We start from the raw sequence: 18,032 nt of genomic DNA, 5'->3' as shown, positions 1-18,032 counted from the left end.
ACTAGTAGAAACCATCCCTGGAATTGATACCAAAGGGAATTATGAGAGAGACATTTGCTTGAGGCAAAAGTGTGGTCCAGCTGGTCCTTTGTTTATTTATTTATATAATAGACATTGATTAGATAAATACCCATGCACAATAACATTAATCACCTAATAGTATCTAGATATTTTTGCTCATTTATTATATATTAAAATGCATCATGCTCAAATTATGCTTTAGACATTGGAAACTTGGGGTGCCATCCAAGATGTTATTTGTTCTTGCATTGGGTGCACCTTGGTTCATAATAATATTAACCACCTAATAATATCTTGATATTTATTTTCTGCATTGATGTTATAGATGTAGTTCCTAAGATTTGTTCTAGTCTGATTTTTTGTATGGCATGATTTTGTTGTGTCAAAAAAAACACCCTAGGGCATACACATGAATGATTGGTAAAGTTTGTTTACTAATTATAATATATTCAATGCCTATAGGATTTGGTCCTGTAATATCTTTTGTTTACTTTTTCATTTGATGCTTAGCTGATTTAAATAACTGTTTGATTATTGCTTTGCTCTCCTTGTTTTGTTGACCCCATATCATCTAATAGTTGCTTATGTTTTGTACACATATTGACATTCTTCTTTAATTAGTTTGGTGTTGGTGTTCTCAGGTTACAGATGCCCCAGAAATTCATTCGAATGGATTTCATGTCAAGTATGATATAAGTGAGGGTCAGATTGGTTTTGTCTTGCCAACAACTGTCCCTCCTTGTGATATTAGTTTGTTTAATAGGATGTTATCCACTGATGATACCAGCTGCTGGAATACTTGCATAGTACTTCCCTTCAGGTCAAAGCTAATAGAGGGAACAGGTATGAACAGTATTTTGTCTATGTTTTCGGATCTTCATCCATCTCTACTACTATTTCTTCACCGCCTACAGTGTATAAAGTTTAGGAATGTGCTGAATGATTCACTCACAGTCATGAGGAGAGAAACTATGGGAGATGGCATTGTGAAGGTTTCTCATGGAAATATGAAAATGAGTTGGTTTGTAGAAACCCAGAAGTTGCAAGCTAGTGTAATTCGTCCTGATGTACAGACTACAGAGATAGCTGTAGCTTTCACGCTGAAGGAAACAGATGATGGAGAATACAAGCCACAGCTGGACCAGCAGCCTGTTTTTGCCTTTCTTCCTTTAAGAACATATGGTCTGAAGTTTATTCTTCAGGGTGATTTTGTTCTTCCATCATCTAGAGAAGAAGTAGATGGGGATAGTGCCTGGAACCAATGGTTGTTGTCGCAGTTCCCTGGTTTATTTATTTCTGCAGAAAGATCATTGTGTGCACTTCCTTGCTTTCAGGATCACCCAGGAAAAGCTGTGACAGCATATATGAGCTTTGTTCCACTTGTTGGTGAAGTTCATGGATTTTTTTCTCATCTTCCTCGCATGATTATTTCTAAACTACGCATGTCAAACTGTTTGCTCCTTGAAGGAGACAGCAAGGAATGGGTACCTCCATGCAAGGTTCTAAGATGTTGGAATGAACAGTCTCGTGTTCTTCTACCTGACAGTTTGCTGCATCAACATCTTGGTCTAGGTTACTTGGATAAGGATATTGTTTTGTCTGATCCCTTAGCAAAGGCTTTGGGCATTGAGGAGTATGGGACCAAGGTCCTAATTGACATCATATCATCTATATGCCATACAAATAATGGCATCAATGCACTGGGTCTGAATTGGTTATCATCTTGGATAAATGCTGTTTTTACTATGTCAATCCGTTCTACGGAAACTAAACTAAATGAATCAGATCTTATAAGCCTGAGGAAAATTCCATTTATTCCACTTTCGGATGGTACATATGGCTCATTGGCTGAAGGTACAATTTGGTTGCCCTCTGATGCCTTCAGCAGTGGATTTGATGGTGAATATTGTACTGAAGCTTTTCCGAGCTTATATGCAAAACTTAGGACTGTTAACCCTGCGTTACTTTCTGCAACAGCTGGAAATTCATACAACTTGGAGGAGATACCAGTAGAAAACATTGTAAACATGCTTAGCAGAATTGGTGTCCAGCGGTTGTCTGCACATGAAATAATAAAAGTACATATCTTGCCAGCCATTTCTGATGGCAATGTTGCTGATAGAGACAAAAGTTTAATGACTGAATACCTATCCTTTGTAATGCTTCACCTTCAGTCCAGTTGCCCTAGCTGTTGTATTGAAAGGGTGCATATTATATCTGAATTACGGGGCAAAGCTTTTATTTTAACAAATTATGGGTATAGACGACCTTCAGAGGTATCAATTCATTTCAGCAGAGAATTTGGGAATCCTGTTGATGTGAATAGGTTGCTTGATGCTACAGAGTCTAACTGGCATGAAGTTGATATCATCTATTTGAAATATCCAAGCAGCAAGTCATCACCATCCGGACTGTCAAAGTGGAGAGATTTTTTCCAGGAATTAGGTATTACTGATTTTGTGCAAATAGTTCAAGTTGAGAAGAATGTTACCGATATATCCCATACGGTTTTGATGAACATGCTGTCGGATAAGGATCTAATTTCCTCTGGGTCAATCATTAAGGATTGGGAATCACCTGAGTTGGTCCATTTACTATCTACCTTGTCCTCAAAGAACAAACTTGAAGAGTGTATGCATCTTCTGGAAATTCTTGATAAATTGTGGGATGATTGTTTTAGTGAGAAAGTGACAGGCCAGCTCATTTCCAAATGCACTGATTTTAGCAAGCCCATTAAATCTTCATTCATAAATAACATCTGCAGTGCAAGGTGGGTAGTATCAAGTATTGATAAAAAGCTTAACTATCCCAAGGATCTATTCTATGATTGTGAGGCAGTGCGGTCTATCCTCGGTGATTTTGCTCCATATGCTGTTCCTAAGGTTTGTTCATATCCTTGAGATTTCATTTGGTCTATATGGTACTATCTTAATATGGGATGAATTTTCAATTGAGAACTATTAGTCGTTAATTGTGTTTAATATTGGAGTCCTTCAATTCTGTTTTGTTGGCTATACATGTATGCTACATAAGTAAATACACAGGCATCATACTGTTATAAAAGTACATGCGATAGTGTTGGCTGATTGCCTACATAGGTAAGTAGCTATTTGTACAACTCTGGAATGAGTAAGGAATGAGGGGCCAATATAGGTACCTAGTGATATCTACATGGGTTAAAATATATATGGTGCCCTAAACTGTAAACATGCACATTCTCTAGTATATGGTAAATGCCACAGATGTTAAGGGCCCTCGAATAGGATCTCGTCACAGGTCGGTTAATGGGGAAAACTTCTTGTTTTCCCTTGTTGCTCCCTTTCCTCGAGGAACCTATCTTTAACGCCTTAATGGTGATTTGTTAAAGAGATCACCAACTCTCCTCTGCTCTTTCTTGACTGAAAATTTCGATTATTTCATTGAATATCATCAGCTCCTTTAAATAGGAGATTACAAGAAGATAAGAGTCCCTCTTTAGGAAGACTTCCTAACAACATTTATCCTTAAATAATAATGCTACTGCCTAATTAATAGGAACACTGAATTTAGCTAAGAGATAAGATAGAAACACTGAATTTAGCTAAGAGATAAGATGGGAACAGATAAGATAAGAACACTGAATCTAGCTAACAGATAAGATAGGAACACTGAATCTAGCTGAGAGATAAGATAGGGACACTGAATCTTGCGCCCATTACTGCTGCTGTTTGCGGCTGTATTTCTTCCCAATAAAAGCATCCACAACAACAGACGATATCTATGTATGTCACTAATTGGGGCGTATGGGAAGAAAGAAGTAGGGGGATCTTGGAAACAAAAAAGAGTACTTGTAGGGGACATCAGTTCCTTGATTATGAATTGGGTATTAACTCTGGAAGATTTCAAGGATATGTGAAAGATTTCTGGGTTGCTCATTTTGCATCATTTTTTTTTGAAAGGTAATAATTGTTTTTTTTAAAGAAATAGAATATATACATTAAAAATACAGGAATATAGAATATGCTACCTAATTATTCCCCATTGGGGATTTACAACTTAATTACAATATAGCCCCAAGTACAAGCTCTCCCTTTTTTGATAATTGAGTGAAAAATTTATTGATCTCCAAAGATAAAGAGTTACAAGCAACCCAAGGAAAGGCACGAGATGCAACCTCTCTAGAAGATTTAATTACACATTTCAAGCATTGATTTAAAAGGCGCACTTAGGCGCATGTCCTAGGCACAACCCTTTCGAAAGGTGCACGCCTGGTGCACCCGATGCGCCTTGTGCCTCAGCCCAGGCTTGTGCCTTCTTAAAATATTACGCTTTTTTACTTTTTTGAACCTATTGGCTTGGCTGGGGCTCTTCCCTTGGACCTCTGTACCACGCCCCTCGAAGCTTCGAGAACTCCCTATTTGCTAATGTTCATTCATTCACCCTAATAAAATATCTTCTTAAAAGGCAATTAAAATTATAAAATCATTATATTTTGTGCGAGAATTAAGAATTTAAGATCCTAAGTCCTAACATAGACTTGTTTGGGTTTGCCTCAGGGGCCGTGGCACAAAGGCGACTTGTAGAATTAGGAATGTAATATGTTTTGCATCACATTAGATACTTGAAGTAAGGCAATTGAGAAAAAAAAGAGATTGTAGGTTTTACATGCTTGAAAATGTTTTATATCTTTGATTTTATTTTTAAATTTTCATTTGAATACGCTTTACATGTTATGTTTATGTATTTTAATTTCTGGTAATAGGGTTTTTAAAACATTTATTTTAAAATTTAAGTTTATATTTTTATTAATGTTGTGTTTAATATTTTTTTTGCATTGTTTTGAATTTTTTGAATTTTCTGACATTGTCTTTTGATCTTTTACCTTTTCTTTTTTTTTTTTTTGTATTTTTGCACTTTGCTTCAAAAAGGCACATGCCTCGCCTTGCACCTTGCGCTTTTTTTTTTGATAAGTGAGTAGTTTTATTAATTCAAGTAAAGAAGTACAGTCAGCCTAGGAGGAGGTACGAGGTATTACCTGAAAGAATGGTAGGATCCATCTAATGGACGCCATGAAGGGTGCGGAATGGTGGGCGAATTTCAAAAAAATTTCCTACCTTCTTCCAATCTAGGAATCATATTCCCTAAATTTAGAATACATTATTCAAGGGTTCTTCTTGAACCATAATTAAACCAGATCTGAACCAAAGGAAATAGGAAAGATTATACCTGATCCGGAGAAACAATATCTCCCAAAGTTGGTGTTCACGCCCAAAGAAGAAACCAAGATCCGCTCCTGCTGAAGATGACACAGTTGTGGATGTAACGGAACCAGCAGGGTGCGTCCCACACACTGGATTCTTCGCAAGAATCTTCTGGAAACCTTGAACACCGAATCTTTTTGGTCTTTCTTGCAAGATTGTTGTCAAGAACTGATTTCTTGACTTCCTGTTGCTGCAAAGATCCAATCTTCCAACAGGGAATGGTGGCTACTGGAGGAGGAGGAGAAATCCAGGGATGAAGAGGGCAGAACTGTCTCTTCTCTCTGGAGTCTGTGAGAGATCAAATCTCAATTCGCAGGAGGTGTCTCTTGCATACAAAACCCTAGTTCGAAATCTGATATTTTTTTAGGGTTTTCTCCTCTTTCTTCTTGATTAAGAAACCTCCCAATATTTTGGGAGTTATCCCAATCCAAATCAGTATTTGGATAGGGGATAATCTTAATCCTATCTGCAGATTAAGTTAGTTAACTCCTGATCTTATCAGGAGGTTACCAGATTCAAATCTAATTTGAATTTGGTCTCTTAGAGTGGATAAGGTTAAAGACCCAATCCTTTTACTAAGATTAATCTCAGATTCGCCCCATGAACAGGTGATCATATCAGCCCAGTTCGAAATGGGCTTTTGGCCCATTAAGTGTTCAGTGTTTAACCAGTTTTCAATCTGCTGCCCAGTTGGGCTTCTTTGTATGGCGTGGGACCCAAGCATTGATCTACACACCAGCCACATGGGTTCGGCCCAGGCTTTATTACAAGGCCCATCCGAATTCACTGAAAGACTCAGTGACCCCCTTGAGCCCATCACATGGACCCTATGGGCCCAACACTTACATTAAATGGTCCCTGGGCCAAGCCATCTTATAAAAACCTAGGGACTGTGGGCAGGTGCAAGATTAGCCCATCAGGTATTATCTTAAATGGCCTTACACTTAACCTCTCAGCCCTTAATGATCAAGCACTGCCCGACAAGAGAAGACCTCTCTCTCGGCTGCAAGGAACAGTGCCGCACTCCCTACTCACATGGATCCTGGGAATTAAAACATTTTGCAAATCTTTTGAAACCGTACATATACATATATGTATATAAAATAATTTTGCAAAACAAAATTCCAACGATTGAAATCAACTACCGGCAGTTTGGTTTCCATCAGAGAGAGTGCATTCCCGATCATTACCATTGTCCGACAAAGGGGCTGATCCTGTCACTATGACCACTCACTCAGATGAATTCTCAGACTGCCCCAACATGTCTAGGTTTTGACCCCCGCTAAGGATTTCACTGATTGACACATCAAATACAGCCCGATCCGACACCTAGTGATGTGTCATAATCGAGTCTAGGGGTCATGTGTAACTTTCCAGTTTTGCCCATCTGTCTCCAAGGTCTAGGGCAAAACTGGAAATCTGATCCGGTTCAAGGGTTCAAGCAATTCCATACTGCATGTGCCTTGGGTCTTACCCTAATGTTCGAAACAAGCCATCCCAACACTTGGTGGCACATCAGTATCAGCCTTGGCAGGATAAATCTCCCCAGACTTGTCCAATGGCACATCAGTAAAGTTGCCTTTTGGGAGAGGGGTCCAAATTCTTTTATCAGTTTTAGTGGGATCCAATCAAACTAACTCAAGCAAAAGAAGCAACTCATCATCCCTTAATGCCCTATGAAAACCAAAATCCCAATTTAAAGACAAGGGAAATTCTGGGCTAGAGAGAGACTTTTAAATTGGCTCTTTTTTGTAAAGGGAAAGAGAGTAAAGAGAGTAAAGAGAGTAAAGAGAGGGGAAGAGGTCATTGAGGGGTTGGTTACCCACCCAGATATCCCGGCATCGCAACCATTCTCTTAGCAGCCATGAATGCTAGACACCACCTCATGCCATAACCTCTCTCTCTTTCTCTCTCTCTCTCTCTCTCTCTCCAAAGGCCATCTCCACAACCACTTTTACAAGTTCTTCCTATTTACTCCTTGTCTAGTCAACAGGTCAGCCACATTGCTTTCTACCCTAGGAGTTCATGACCAGCTCCCTATTCTCTTGCAAGATAAAATCCATTTTTAAAGTGTATCTATGCTGCCAAGTTTCTTTTGAGCAGTTCCTCAACCAGTTGATCTCTACTTTAGAGATTAGAATTCCCTTTGGTCTCTACATCGTGCAGATTAAGTCTCTTGCACAATGTTCTGAAAATTGTAATCGTATCGTAAATCGTAAAGAGTTTTGAATTGGGATATAATTTAAGGCTCTAGTTTATAAAAGTATAAAATTACCTATTATTTTCTGTTAAGTCTCTTGTTGTTTCAACTTTGAAGTTTCAATAATTTAAGCCAAACATGCAATTCATGAAAAGTACTGAAATAAGATTGAGATATAATTTCTCAATTTGAACCGAACACACATCCAAGAAGGCAAGAACATGATAATTTAACAAAATACACACATATCAGCATAAATAAAGACTTACAGACTGAAGTTAACAAAGAAATCCTTTTTTTTTTTTTATAGGTTAACAAAGAAATCTTTGTTGACCAACAAGGAATGTAAAGTTCTTCAGAATATGGATATTGGATAAAAGTAGAAATGCATTAACCCCTCTATTCCTGACAAAAAAAAACTTCAAAACCATGGGATAAGATCTTTGCATTACAAAACAGAGTAGAAAATAGAAAATGCTTACTGTGGTACAGCAAATGTAATTGAAAAACAACCAAAAAACGGGGAAAAAAAAGCTTACAGTGGTACGGTGGAGATTTGATGGTCCACAGGAGGGATTTTTATTCTCCTTCCCAGAAGTTTTCCTTTGGGAAGGAAACTTCTTTCGATTAGTTAAGGAGGCAAATAGCCTTTAATAATTAAAATAACACAATTGCCCCTCATTTTTTAAACAAAAACCCTAAGAAGAGAGGGCTAAACAGTCTTTTCTTGACAAAACCATTAATCTTAAAATTGTTTGCAAATTGTGATTTATGCTTCAATTTAGCGATTTGGTTATACATTGTACGATTTTTTTCAAAAAATGATTCCTGTATATGATTCCTATTGTTTTGTTCACAATTCGATATGAACCGTACGATTCGAATAATGTATTGTATGATTTTAAAAACATCACCCTTGCATATTTGGAGGCCACAAAATACTGCTTGCAATTTTGCATTTATTGAGTCTCCCACTCCTAGCAGTTCAGAATATACTGCAAGCAAAGCACTTGACGTTTCTCTTATAACTCTCCCTTATGGGCCAGGGTTGCCCAACCTGCTGTCCCCTTATAATGTCCAAAATGGAAAGAGGGTTAAAAATGTCCAATTTCACCGAGATCATCACCTCTTTTATTTTCTTTCTCATTGAAAATTCTGTTCTATCTTTTGGCATATGCCTGTAAAGTGCATGTCTTGTAATAGAGATTTTGCCTATAATTAGTTAGATGTTCTGGGTGGATAAAGCAAATTTACTGTGATTTTTTTATTTTTTATTTTATAACTATCAAGCCTTTTTTGTATTTCTCCATAGACAAGTTTACACGCCCGAAAAAAGTTCTTTGAGATAAGTCAATCTCAATCGTTACAGTACTTTGAGAATATAAAGAAATATAAACTATTTCCTAAGAAGTTCTGTATATTTGAAACAGTTCATGATCTAAGATGTTTGAGCATGTCTATGGAATGAAGTTATTTGGTTGACATAAACTTTTGCTTGTCCATTATTTTTGAAATATTTCTTACTATATCAGGTTAGGAACAGAAGATTTTTAAGTCACATTGGATTTAAAACTCAAGTTACCCTTGATGATGCTTTGACAATTATTCATGTCTGGAGAGGATCTGGAACTCCTTTTAAGGCCAGGTATTAATGCATCTCTTATCCTAACATTTTGGTATTCATTAATTTAACTATCTTAGTTACATGTAACTACATCTAGAATGTGTAGTTTGTTACTAGTTTGTAGTTCTGAACATAACATGTTCTGCTTTTTAGGGCATTTTTTGATGACATATATTATTTAAGAATTTTTTTATGAGTAAATCTTATGTTGTTTTGATCTCCATCTGTTATCTTTCTTCTTTCCCTGCTGTTCCTTGTAGAATATGTAAAGCATTAGTGAAACATTTCACCATGTGTCTTGATTTACAAGGTCCAAAACGTAAAACTGTAGCTTAATCATGATAAGCATTCCAACATGTGTCTTTACAGCTTAATCTGTAAAGAGAACGAAGAGGAAATTTGACACTAAGGGGGTATTTGCCAACATGAGTAATTCTGATATTGGCAACTTATGGAATTCGAAATAACAATGTACTGGAAATAAAGTTGTGCTTGATTGGTATTTGAAAATGTTTTGAAATTCAGTAGATTCTGATATCAGGAAACATTGAAACCAATATTTTGATGTTTTTGAAATTGAGGAACTGATTTCACCTTTTCAAGCATGGGGAATTCTTCAGTGGCACAAGTGCACTGAATTAGGATCAGACAGGGGACAATCTTTTATGAACCATACAATCAAATCACAAGACAAAAGACAACAGGTTTTAAGAAACCAAAGTACAAGAAAGGGTTTTTTTTTTGCTTTGTTTTATATGAAAAACTAACATGGTTGATGAACGGGTTTCAAATTACAAAAGGTAATAGGTGCTTTGTTAGTTTTTGAAAACATTTGGATCTGTGGGGACCTAGAATGCGAATAAAGTGTACTTAAAAACACATTGGGGAATAGAACATATGACATGGGAACTAAAGCTAGAGGACCTTGGATGGAATGGAATACGGTTGATCATGAAAATGACAGTCTGGAAAGCGTTTCCCTGGAGTTTGGTAGTGAGAACTTTAGAAGTACTCAACATAACACCATGTTTCTTCATCTTTCCAAGCCAAACTCCTGAACACACATCAGGTTCTGATTCTCATGTTTGTATCCATGTAACATTGGCTTGTACCCAGGTGTAGCCCCTTTGAATAGGTGCATGCCTGGTGTGTCTTGCACCCCAACTTAGGTGCATGCCCTTTTTAAACTTGCCTTTTCTTGTTGGTTTTTTCGTAGGTTCTTGTATGTTTCCTACCTTTTTAGTGAATCCTCCCTTACTGTCTAGTGCTGTTCACAGACTTCTAAATGGTCCATTAACTTTCAAAATAAACAAAAGCAGTTAATAAATGAAGCCCAGGTTCTTGCAAATAGGATGTCAAATAGAAAAAGTTTCACCAAAAACAACAAATTTTCTCTTTTACCAAAAAGAACATTTTTTTTTTGCATTTTTATATATTATTGTTTTTTTTTTTCAAAACATTGTGGCTTGCTTTGCACCTTGGTTCTAGAAGACCCACGACCCTTGCACTTTAAAACACTGCCTGTATTGTTAAATCTAAAGAGTCAATATCATCTTGTGAAAAGTTTTTAGCATATGAGGTACCCCATCCCTAGATTGCATTAAATACTGCCAGGTGTTATGAGAGAATCATCCATAAATAAGATAAAGAATTGAAAACCACCAAAATATGGAATGGTATAAGGTTCCCAAGTACCAGTATACACGTTATGAAACAAAGAGCTTTTGTTACTTAGTGAACATGTGAAGAGCATGACCCAAGTGAACATGTGAAAGTCTTATTTGAGGTTCACTACAAAAAGATAAGTGTATTAGAAGTACTAGACTGATGCATCGAAGATTGCGCAAGTATGGTGTCAAACAGATTACCCACTTCTAATCATCTTTGTAATCAGTTGGAGTATGTAGAATACTAATATATAAGCAGTATCTAGATATTATTAGGGGGGGGGGATATAATATTTCTCTTTGCACATGATTTGTTTGTGCTATGGATTGTGAGAATGAAATTATAGAAACATGGGGTTTTCCATGAAAAAACATTTTATTTTCTTTTGTTTTGAAAGGTAAGAATTTGAAACTAGGTTTTGAAGTTTTTCAATTATCTATGCATACATACATACACACATACATATATATATATATGTGTGCGTGTGCGTGTGCGTGTGCGTGTGCGTGTGCGTGTGCCTATCTTAGTGATTTAAAAGGCACGCCTCTAGGCACACAGACGAGGCACATTTTAGGGTATGCTGCCTCACCTAGGTCCTAGGCGGAGCCCTTTCAAAAGGTGCACCCCCTATTTGCTAATGTTGTTCATTCATTCAACATAATAAAATCTCTTCTTGAAAAGCAATTAAAATTATAAAATCATTATTTTTTGTGTGAGAATTAAGAATTTAAGATACTAACATGGACTTGTTTGGGCTTGCCTCGAGGGGTGTGGCACAAAGGTGGCTCGTAGAATCAGGAATGTAATATGTTTTACATCACATTAGCTACTTTTAGTAATGCAATTGAAGAAAAAAAAGAGATTGTGGGTTTTACTTGTTTGAAAATGTTTTATATGTTTGATTTTTTTAATTTTCATTTGAATATGCTTTACATGTTATGTTTATGTATTTTAATTTTAGATAATAGGTTTTTAAAACATTTATTTTAAAATTCAGGTTTATATTTTTTATTAATATTATGCTTAATATTTTTTTAATTTTTCGGCATTTTTGAATTCTCTGAAAAAATTCTTGATTTTTTAGCCTTTTTTTTGTATTTTTGTGCCTTTCTTCAAAAGGGCGTGCGCCTCGCCTTCCGCCTCGGGCAGAAAGTGGCCCCTACGCCTTTTTTGCACCTTGTGCTTTTAAAACACTGATATATATATATATATATATATATATATATATATATATATATATATATAAGTGGAACTTTCCTTTGAAGATTTCTCTATTTTTTCATTTGTTTTTTACATTCATTTGTGTATTCCTGCTTCTTTGCAGGTATGTGAATTCCTTGAATGGGCCTTACCCAAAAAAAAGAATAAATAAACTTAATTATTTAATTGAGTGAATTATGTTGCATGAGAATTTCCTAAATTTTCACACCAATAGTCCCTTAGGTTGCAGTAAAGATAATTTGAATGCAGAGAAATCCCAGAATTTTGTAGAACAAAAAAGCATTGATGGAGGTGGTGTTAAGAAGAGTGAAGAGCATTGTTGGATACAATGGCTAAGTAAGGGATTAGGAATTAGGTAAGATGACAACTTGTATCTAAAAGTAGAAAAGGATTAGGTAACTTTTGCTTGCCTATTTCTTTTATTAATAATTGATAATGTTTTAACTGTTACTTACCAACAAAATACGTTACTATTATGAATAATTTTCTATGCAATTATGCATTATCTATGTTGATCTTGTGCCAGAGATTACACTTGTTAGGATACTGCAAAGTGTATTTGCATTGTTTCTCTGTCATCACCATCGTCATCCATGCCTCATCCCAACTACATGAATCCTGTTTGCTCAAATAATTTCTTATTACTTCTGCCCATTTCCTTTTTGTTCTAGTCCTATCTCTTCTAGCCCCTTCCACTTGTAACAAATCACTTCTTCTAACTGGAGCTGTTGCATTATTTTTGTGATAGATGTTAGTCATCTATATGATCTCTATGCACCATACATTAGATTATATTTTTAATGAAACTGTACTGTTTTAAAGATACTTTTTTTTGTTTGGACCAGCATTGCACAAATGTCCAAATTTTACTCCTTCATTTGGAGTGGAAGTAATACTGCGAAAGAAAAAATTGCAGAGTTGAGCTCAGGACCCTTTGTATTTGTTCCATTAACATATTCCTATAGACATGATGATGTCATATCTGGTGTATTTTTGTCTCCTGAAGAAGTATATTGGAATGATGTAACTGGTTCTGTGGACCAAGTGAAGGAGCTAATTCTTCAGTGTGGATCAATAAATGAGAGCAACTATCCTTTGATCAAGACATTATCTCACATCTATCCTGGTCTTCATGATTTTTTCGTGCATGAATGTGGTGTACGTGAGATCCCTTCATTCTGCAGCTACCTTCAAATATTGCTGCATTTATCACGTATTGCTGTGCCTTGTCAGGCAGCTAATGCTGTAAGTTTTTCATGTCAAAAGCAATTCATATTGCTTTATTTTTGGGATTTTACTATTATCTTATGTATTCTTTTTTTTCCTCAGGTATTCAAAGTTCTTATAAAATGGACTGATGATCTGAAATTGGGATTAGTGGATTTAGAAGATGTTATTTTCCTGAAAGAATGCCTTCATAGTTTGGAATATACAGTTCTCCCAACTTTACAGGATACATGGGTTTCTCTCCACTCTAGTTTTGGCGTAGTTTGTTGGAGTGATGATGAAAAGTTAAGGAAGCAATTTAAGGATTCTGAGAACCTTGTTTTCTTATACTTTGGCGAACTCGAGAATGATGAGAAAGAAATGGTTTTAGCAAAACTTGCTGTACTTATGAAAACGATAGGAATTCCTTCTCTTTCAGAGGTAATGGTTTTTATTCTTGAAAAGTAGGAGACTAAGGTCACCATTGTTAGTGCACATACAATGGGTCTGCAAATGTAGTTTTGGAAGGTTTCACTCTGTATTTGGTTAGTCACTTCTAGTAAGTCTTATATGCAGTAATTTTTATTGTTGAACTGTGTTAACCATCTGACAGCACATCCTTGTGGATGGTTAAAAAAACCTACAGATTTCCTGATGGTTCTGTTCCCTTTGGAATTGGGACACTTTTATGTGTTTTAATTTGAATAATGTAAGTAATGGTTCCCTAATACCCGATTGTTCCTTCCAATAGCGTACCTATGCAACCCAATATACTGATGACACCTGCTACAGTTTTGATACTTGGCAAGTATTTCTTAAAAATTTATCTCTTGACTCCTAACAATTGACCTGTTTGTTTTTTCATAGATTATCTTTCTAGAATTGACTATTGAGGTCTAAAGGGATATACTTTATTTGGAGTTCATCCTTTCCTGAGTAGTTAGATAGTGTATAGGGGCTGTTTTATAGTCCCAGTCCATGTACTTCTATGTTCCTTGCTGTTTCATAGCTTTATTTTACATATCTACTATTAATAAAATTTTCCAAGTTGACAACCAAAATAATTCGTAGACTCCATTCCTTGGATTTTACATGATTTAAGTATATTTTACAGCATACAAGTTTATAAATGGTAGCTAGCTTGTGTAACTAGCAAGCATGGTTCAAAGTATGAACACGATACGGGGCGTATCGTGTCATATCTTTGTGCCCCAATACACCTGTTTACAGATGTTTTTACAAAATCCTTTTTATATTAAATAATATGTATAATTATACTTAAAACTAAATATTAAAAAATAAAAAAACTTAAAAGAATAGAAGGCGTATCAGTTAAAGTACTGGTACACCTTTGAACCATGCTTGCAAGAACAATATTTAATATCGATAAAGATATTTGTATCCAGATTTGTCCTATATCTTGAGAAACTGAGCAGTTTTCCATGTTATTGTCCATATATAGGTAATCATATTCCTCATAATTTGGGCCCAGAGAAATGGTATTTTATATCTAGGCTTCTTAGATCATGAGATATAATGGCTGTGGTGCTTGAGTTTTTCATCTTCACTTCATTACCTTTTTCCTTTGTACAGGTCATTAATCGTGAAGCTATATTTTATGGTATGGAAGATTGCACGAGCAAAGCATCATTGGTGAATTGGGTTCTTCCTTATGCACAGAGATATATCTACAAATTACATCCAGATAAATACTTTGAATTTAAGCATTCTAACTTTGAAATTCTGAGTAATTTACGAGTTGTTGTGGTTGAAAAGTTATTTTATAGGAATACTATAAAAGGATGTGATAGTGTATCTAAGAAGCGTTTTGAGTGCAGCTGTCTGCTACAGGTATGTAATCTAGTTCTCATCTTCCCATTGTCTTTTACATACATATACATATACATACACACACACACACATCCACTTGACAAGATTAGAAAAACCTGGTTGGCATGATGGTGCAGAAGTGAATCCTGAGGAGCTTAATTTAATAGATAATAGCCTTGTGAAATGTGAAATGCGGGATTGATAGCTCCTCAGGATTGATAGATGTGAACTCTCATAACATGGGGCCAAGGGGTGGGTACTGGTCTATAACAATTTGTCCACTTGCCAAGATTAGAAAAACCTGGTTGTTATGATGGTGCAGAAGTGAATCCTGAGGGGCTTAGTTCAATAGGTATAGCATTGTGAAATGTGAAATGTGGGATTGATAGGGCGTTTTCTTTTGTATCCTAACTGTTGTATGCCTGAGAATCCTTTTTGTATTTTAAGTGCTTTTTGGTGCATTATTAGACCATCTTATATTCATGCTTTTTACCATATAATACAATGTATGGCTAGCTTCCCCAAAAACTATAACTTAAAAACCATAAACATGGGAGCCTGGGACTACATAAAATGACTGTCAACATGTGATATCCAATTACAAGGCCCCAAAATGTGCGGTAACTCTAGCCAGGTGGCTGGTGATACAAATTTTCTACTGTATATTTGCATCTTGTGGGTTCAACACATTAAATCTGTATGCTTGTGTTCCTTAGCTTTGTTTATTTCTTTATTTTAGTTACTCTACACATTATCCATTTATATATTTTTGTAGGGAAACATCTTATATTTGACTGAGGTCTCGGATTCTCACTCAATTTTCATGGAACTTAGTCGGCTTTTCTTTAATGGTGTCTCTGAATTACACTTTGCAAATTTCCTTCACATGATCACAACTATGGCTGAATCAGGTTCTTCAGAAGACCAGACAGAGTTTTTTATTCTTAATAGTCAAAAGGTCCCAAAGCTTCCCGAAGAAGAAACTATCTGGTCCCTTACATTGTCACAGGAGGATAACGGACCTTCCCAGCCAATTTGTGCTTCGGCATTGAGCAATATGGAAAATCTCTCGAAGTCTAAACGGAAACCAGGCATCATTCCTAATTGGCCACCTGCTGATTGGAAGACAGCGCCAGATTTTTCTATTTCTCGAACAAATCATCTTAGGACAAAACCAGTTGCTTCACATTGCAGTTCAACAGAGGGTAAAGCTGAAGGTGTCACTTATGAAGCAGATCATGGAGTTCCTGTTGGAATTAGTAGTGATTGGATAATCCAAGATGACTCATCAGTAACTACAATAGAGCTACCCTTCCAAGACTCCGGGATTTTGGAAGATCACCCTCTATCAGTGGGTTGTAACAGTCTCGTCTCTGGAGGGATTGATCCTACACCCAAAGTGTTAAACAAGCCAGTTGATCCAGTTGCTGTTTGTGAGGGTTCGGACATACTTCTGCTCTCCAATGAGAGGGATCAGTTGTCTATTGGCACACCTAATGAGAAACAGGCAGTGATAACGGGTAGGGTGGGAGAGCTTCTGGCTTTCAATTATCTTGCTAAGAAAGTTGGAAAGGAAGGTGTGAAATGGGTGAATGAAGAAAAAGAGACAGGTTTGCCCTATGACATTGTCATTGGAAATGATGAAGAGAAGGAATACATTGAAGTTAAAGCAACCAGATCTTCAAACAAGGACTGGTTTACAATATCAACGAGGGAATGGCAATTTGCAGTTGATAGAGGTGAAGGTTTTAGCATTGTGCATGTTGTGTTGGGAGCCCCAAAGAATGCGAGGATAACTGTATTCAAGAATCCAGTGAGACTTTGCCAGCAAGGTGCATTGCAATTGGCCATTTTGATGACAAGATAGTAGAATTATTTCAATCATCCTTCTACTACCTTTTGGGCCTTTCATCAACTCTGCTTCTCTGGCATTTAAGCCAGAATGCTGGGAGTACTTAACAGGAGATTGCACTGGTCAGTGGAAGTTTGCTATGGGTTCCTTTTCTATTTTAAGTTGCTCTTGGTGACACATGATGTAAAAGATGGAAAATGGATGGTGGTGACACTTGAATTCCTGTACCTCTTGCGGTTGGAATAATGGGATCAAAAGTACTAAGGTGCCAAAGCACTAGTTGGTAGAATAAGCACCAACCTCCTGAAGGAGCAATTTGGCATTGGATAGGTATCCCTAAATTGAAGCACACTGATAGATTCGGAAATGCCCCTTCAGCTGTTACATTTTCTATTATAACATAATCCCAAGGGCTCCTATCTGACAATGATTTTGGTCGACATATTAGTAAATTTAACATAGTAACATAGAAAGATGAAAATTTGTCAAATAGCAGAAGCCTCGGAAAGTTTTACACCTTATACAGGCTCAATCAGTTGCCTGTCAATATGCCAAAGAGAAAATGTTGAATTATATTTCTTCCTAATTTTAGGAAAGAACTGTCTATATTCTTTCTCTCTCTCTCTCTCTCTCTCTATATATATATATATTCCTTGAATGAATTAAAGAACTACATGTATATTTTCATTGGAAGAGAACAGAATACATTTTTCAACACAACCACTCTAAAATGAATCTTCTTTTTTTACTTCAGTTTTGGTGGATGCTTGTTTTTAGCTGCTGATGACTGTAGAATCTCTATGGACTTCGGTTTGTGCATGGCAAGTTGGCAACTGGAAATAACCAATGTGGAGATTATTTGCCGGCATCTCATTCTTAATTCATTGGGTATGTTAGGGATTAATTTTTACATCACCTATCACGTCCCTTGGAGTCTTGACCTTGTCCACGTCCCCGACTCTTTGCCTTCGGCCCCTATCCTGTCAATGGAGAAAATTTTGAAATGTGAACGAATTAAGAGAAGGCTGGATAAAGGAAAAATTTATCCAAATTTGCCTTCGGCCACTATCATAAATTTGCCAAAGTTTGTGGTGATTTGGGGATTCGAGTTATGGACTTATGGTCTTGTGTTTTGTTTATGGAGCAGGTCGAGAGTTGAGAGGGCTTGAA

The 18,032-nt window shown here is 36.4% G+C and overlaps 1 protein-coding gene across 2 annotated transcripts in view; it reads left to right on the top strand.

Annotated features, from left to right (window-relative positions):
• NOV (Histidine kinase-, DNA gyrase B-, and HSP90-like ATPase family protein) overlaps window positions 1-17,479 on the top strand; it is a 75,714-nt gene extending 58,235 nt beyond the window's left edge. Inside the window, exons 8-14 of one of the 2 annotated variants that reach the window (XM_088963574.1) lie at window positions 663-864; window positions 976-2,903; window positions 8,994-9,106; window positions 12,820-13,219; window positions 13,304-13,621; window positions 14,774-15,031; window positions 15,786-17,479. In XM_088963574.1, the coding sequence (XP_088819700.1) occupies window positions 663-864; window positions 976-2,903; window positions 8,994-9,106; window positions 12,820-13,219; window positions 13,304-13,621; window positions 14,774-15,031; window positions 15,786-16,877 (4,311 nt within the window). In that variant the 3' untranslated portion in view covers window positions 16,878-17,479. Of the gene's footprint in view, window positions 1-662; window positions 2,904-8,993; window positions 9,107-12,819; window positions 13,220-13,303; window positions 13,622-14,773; window positions 15,032-15,785 lie in introns of both variants that reach the window. The other variant, XM_088963573.1, reaches the window with a different exon arrangement.
• The last annotated feature ends 553 nt before the right edge of the window (window positions 17,480-18,032 follow it).

This window comes from Nelumbo lutea, chromosome 1, assembly GCF_056320005.1.
Source record: "Nelumbo lutea isolate HS-2025 chromosome 1, American lotus-T2T, whole genome shotgun sequence".
NCBI lineage: Eukaryota > Viridiplantae > Streptophyta > Magnoliopsida > Proteales > Nelumbonaceae > Nelumbo > Nelumbo lutea.
The sequence above is the reverse complement of the archived record's forward strand: the minus strand, read 5'-3'. Positions and strand labels throughout refer to the sequence as shown.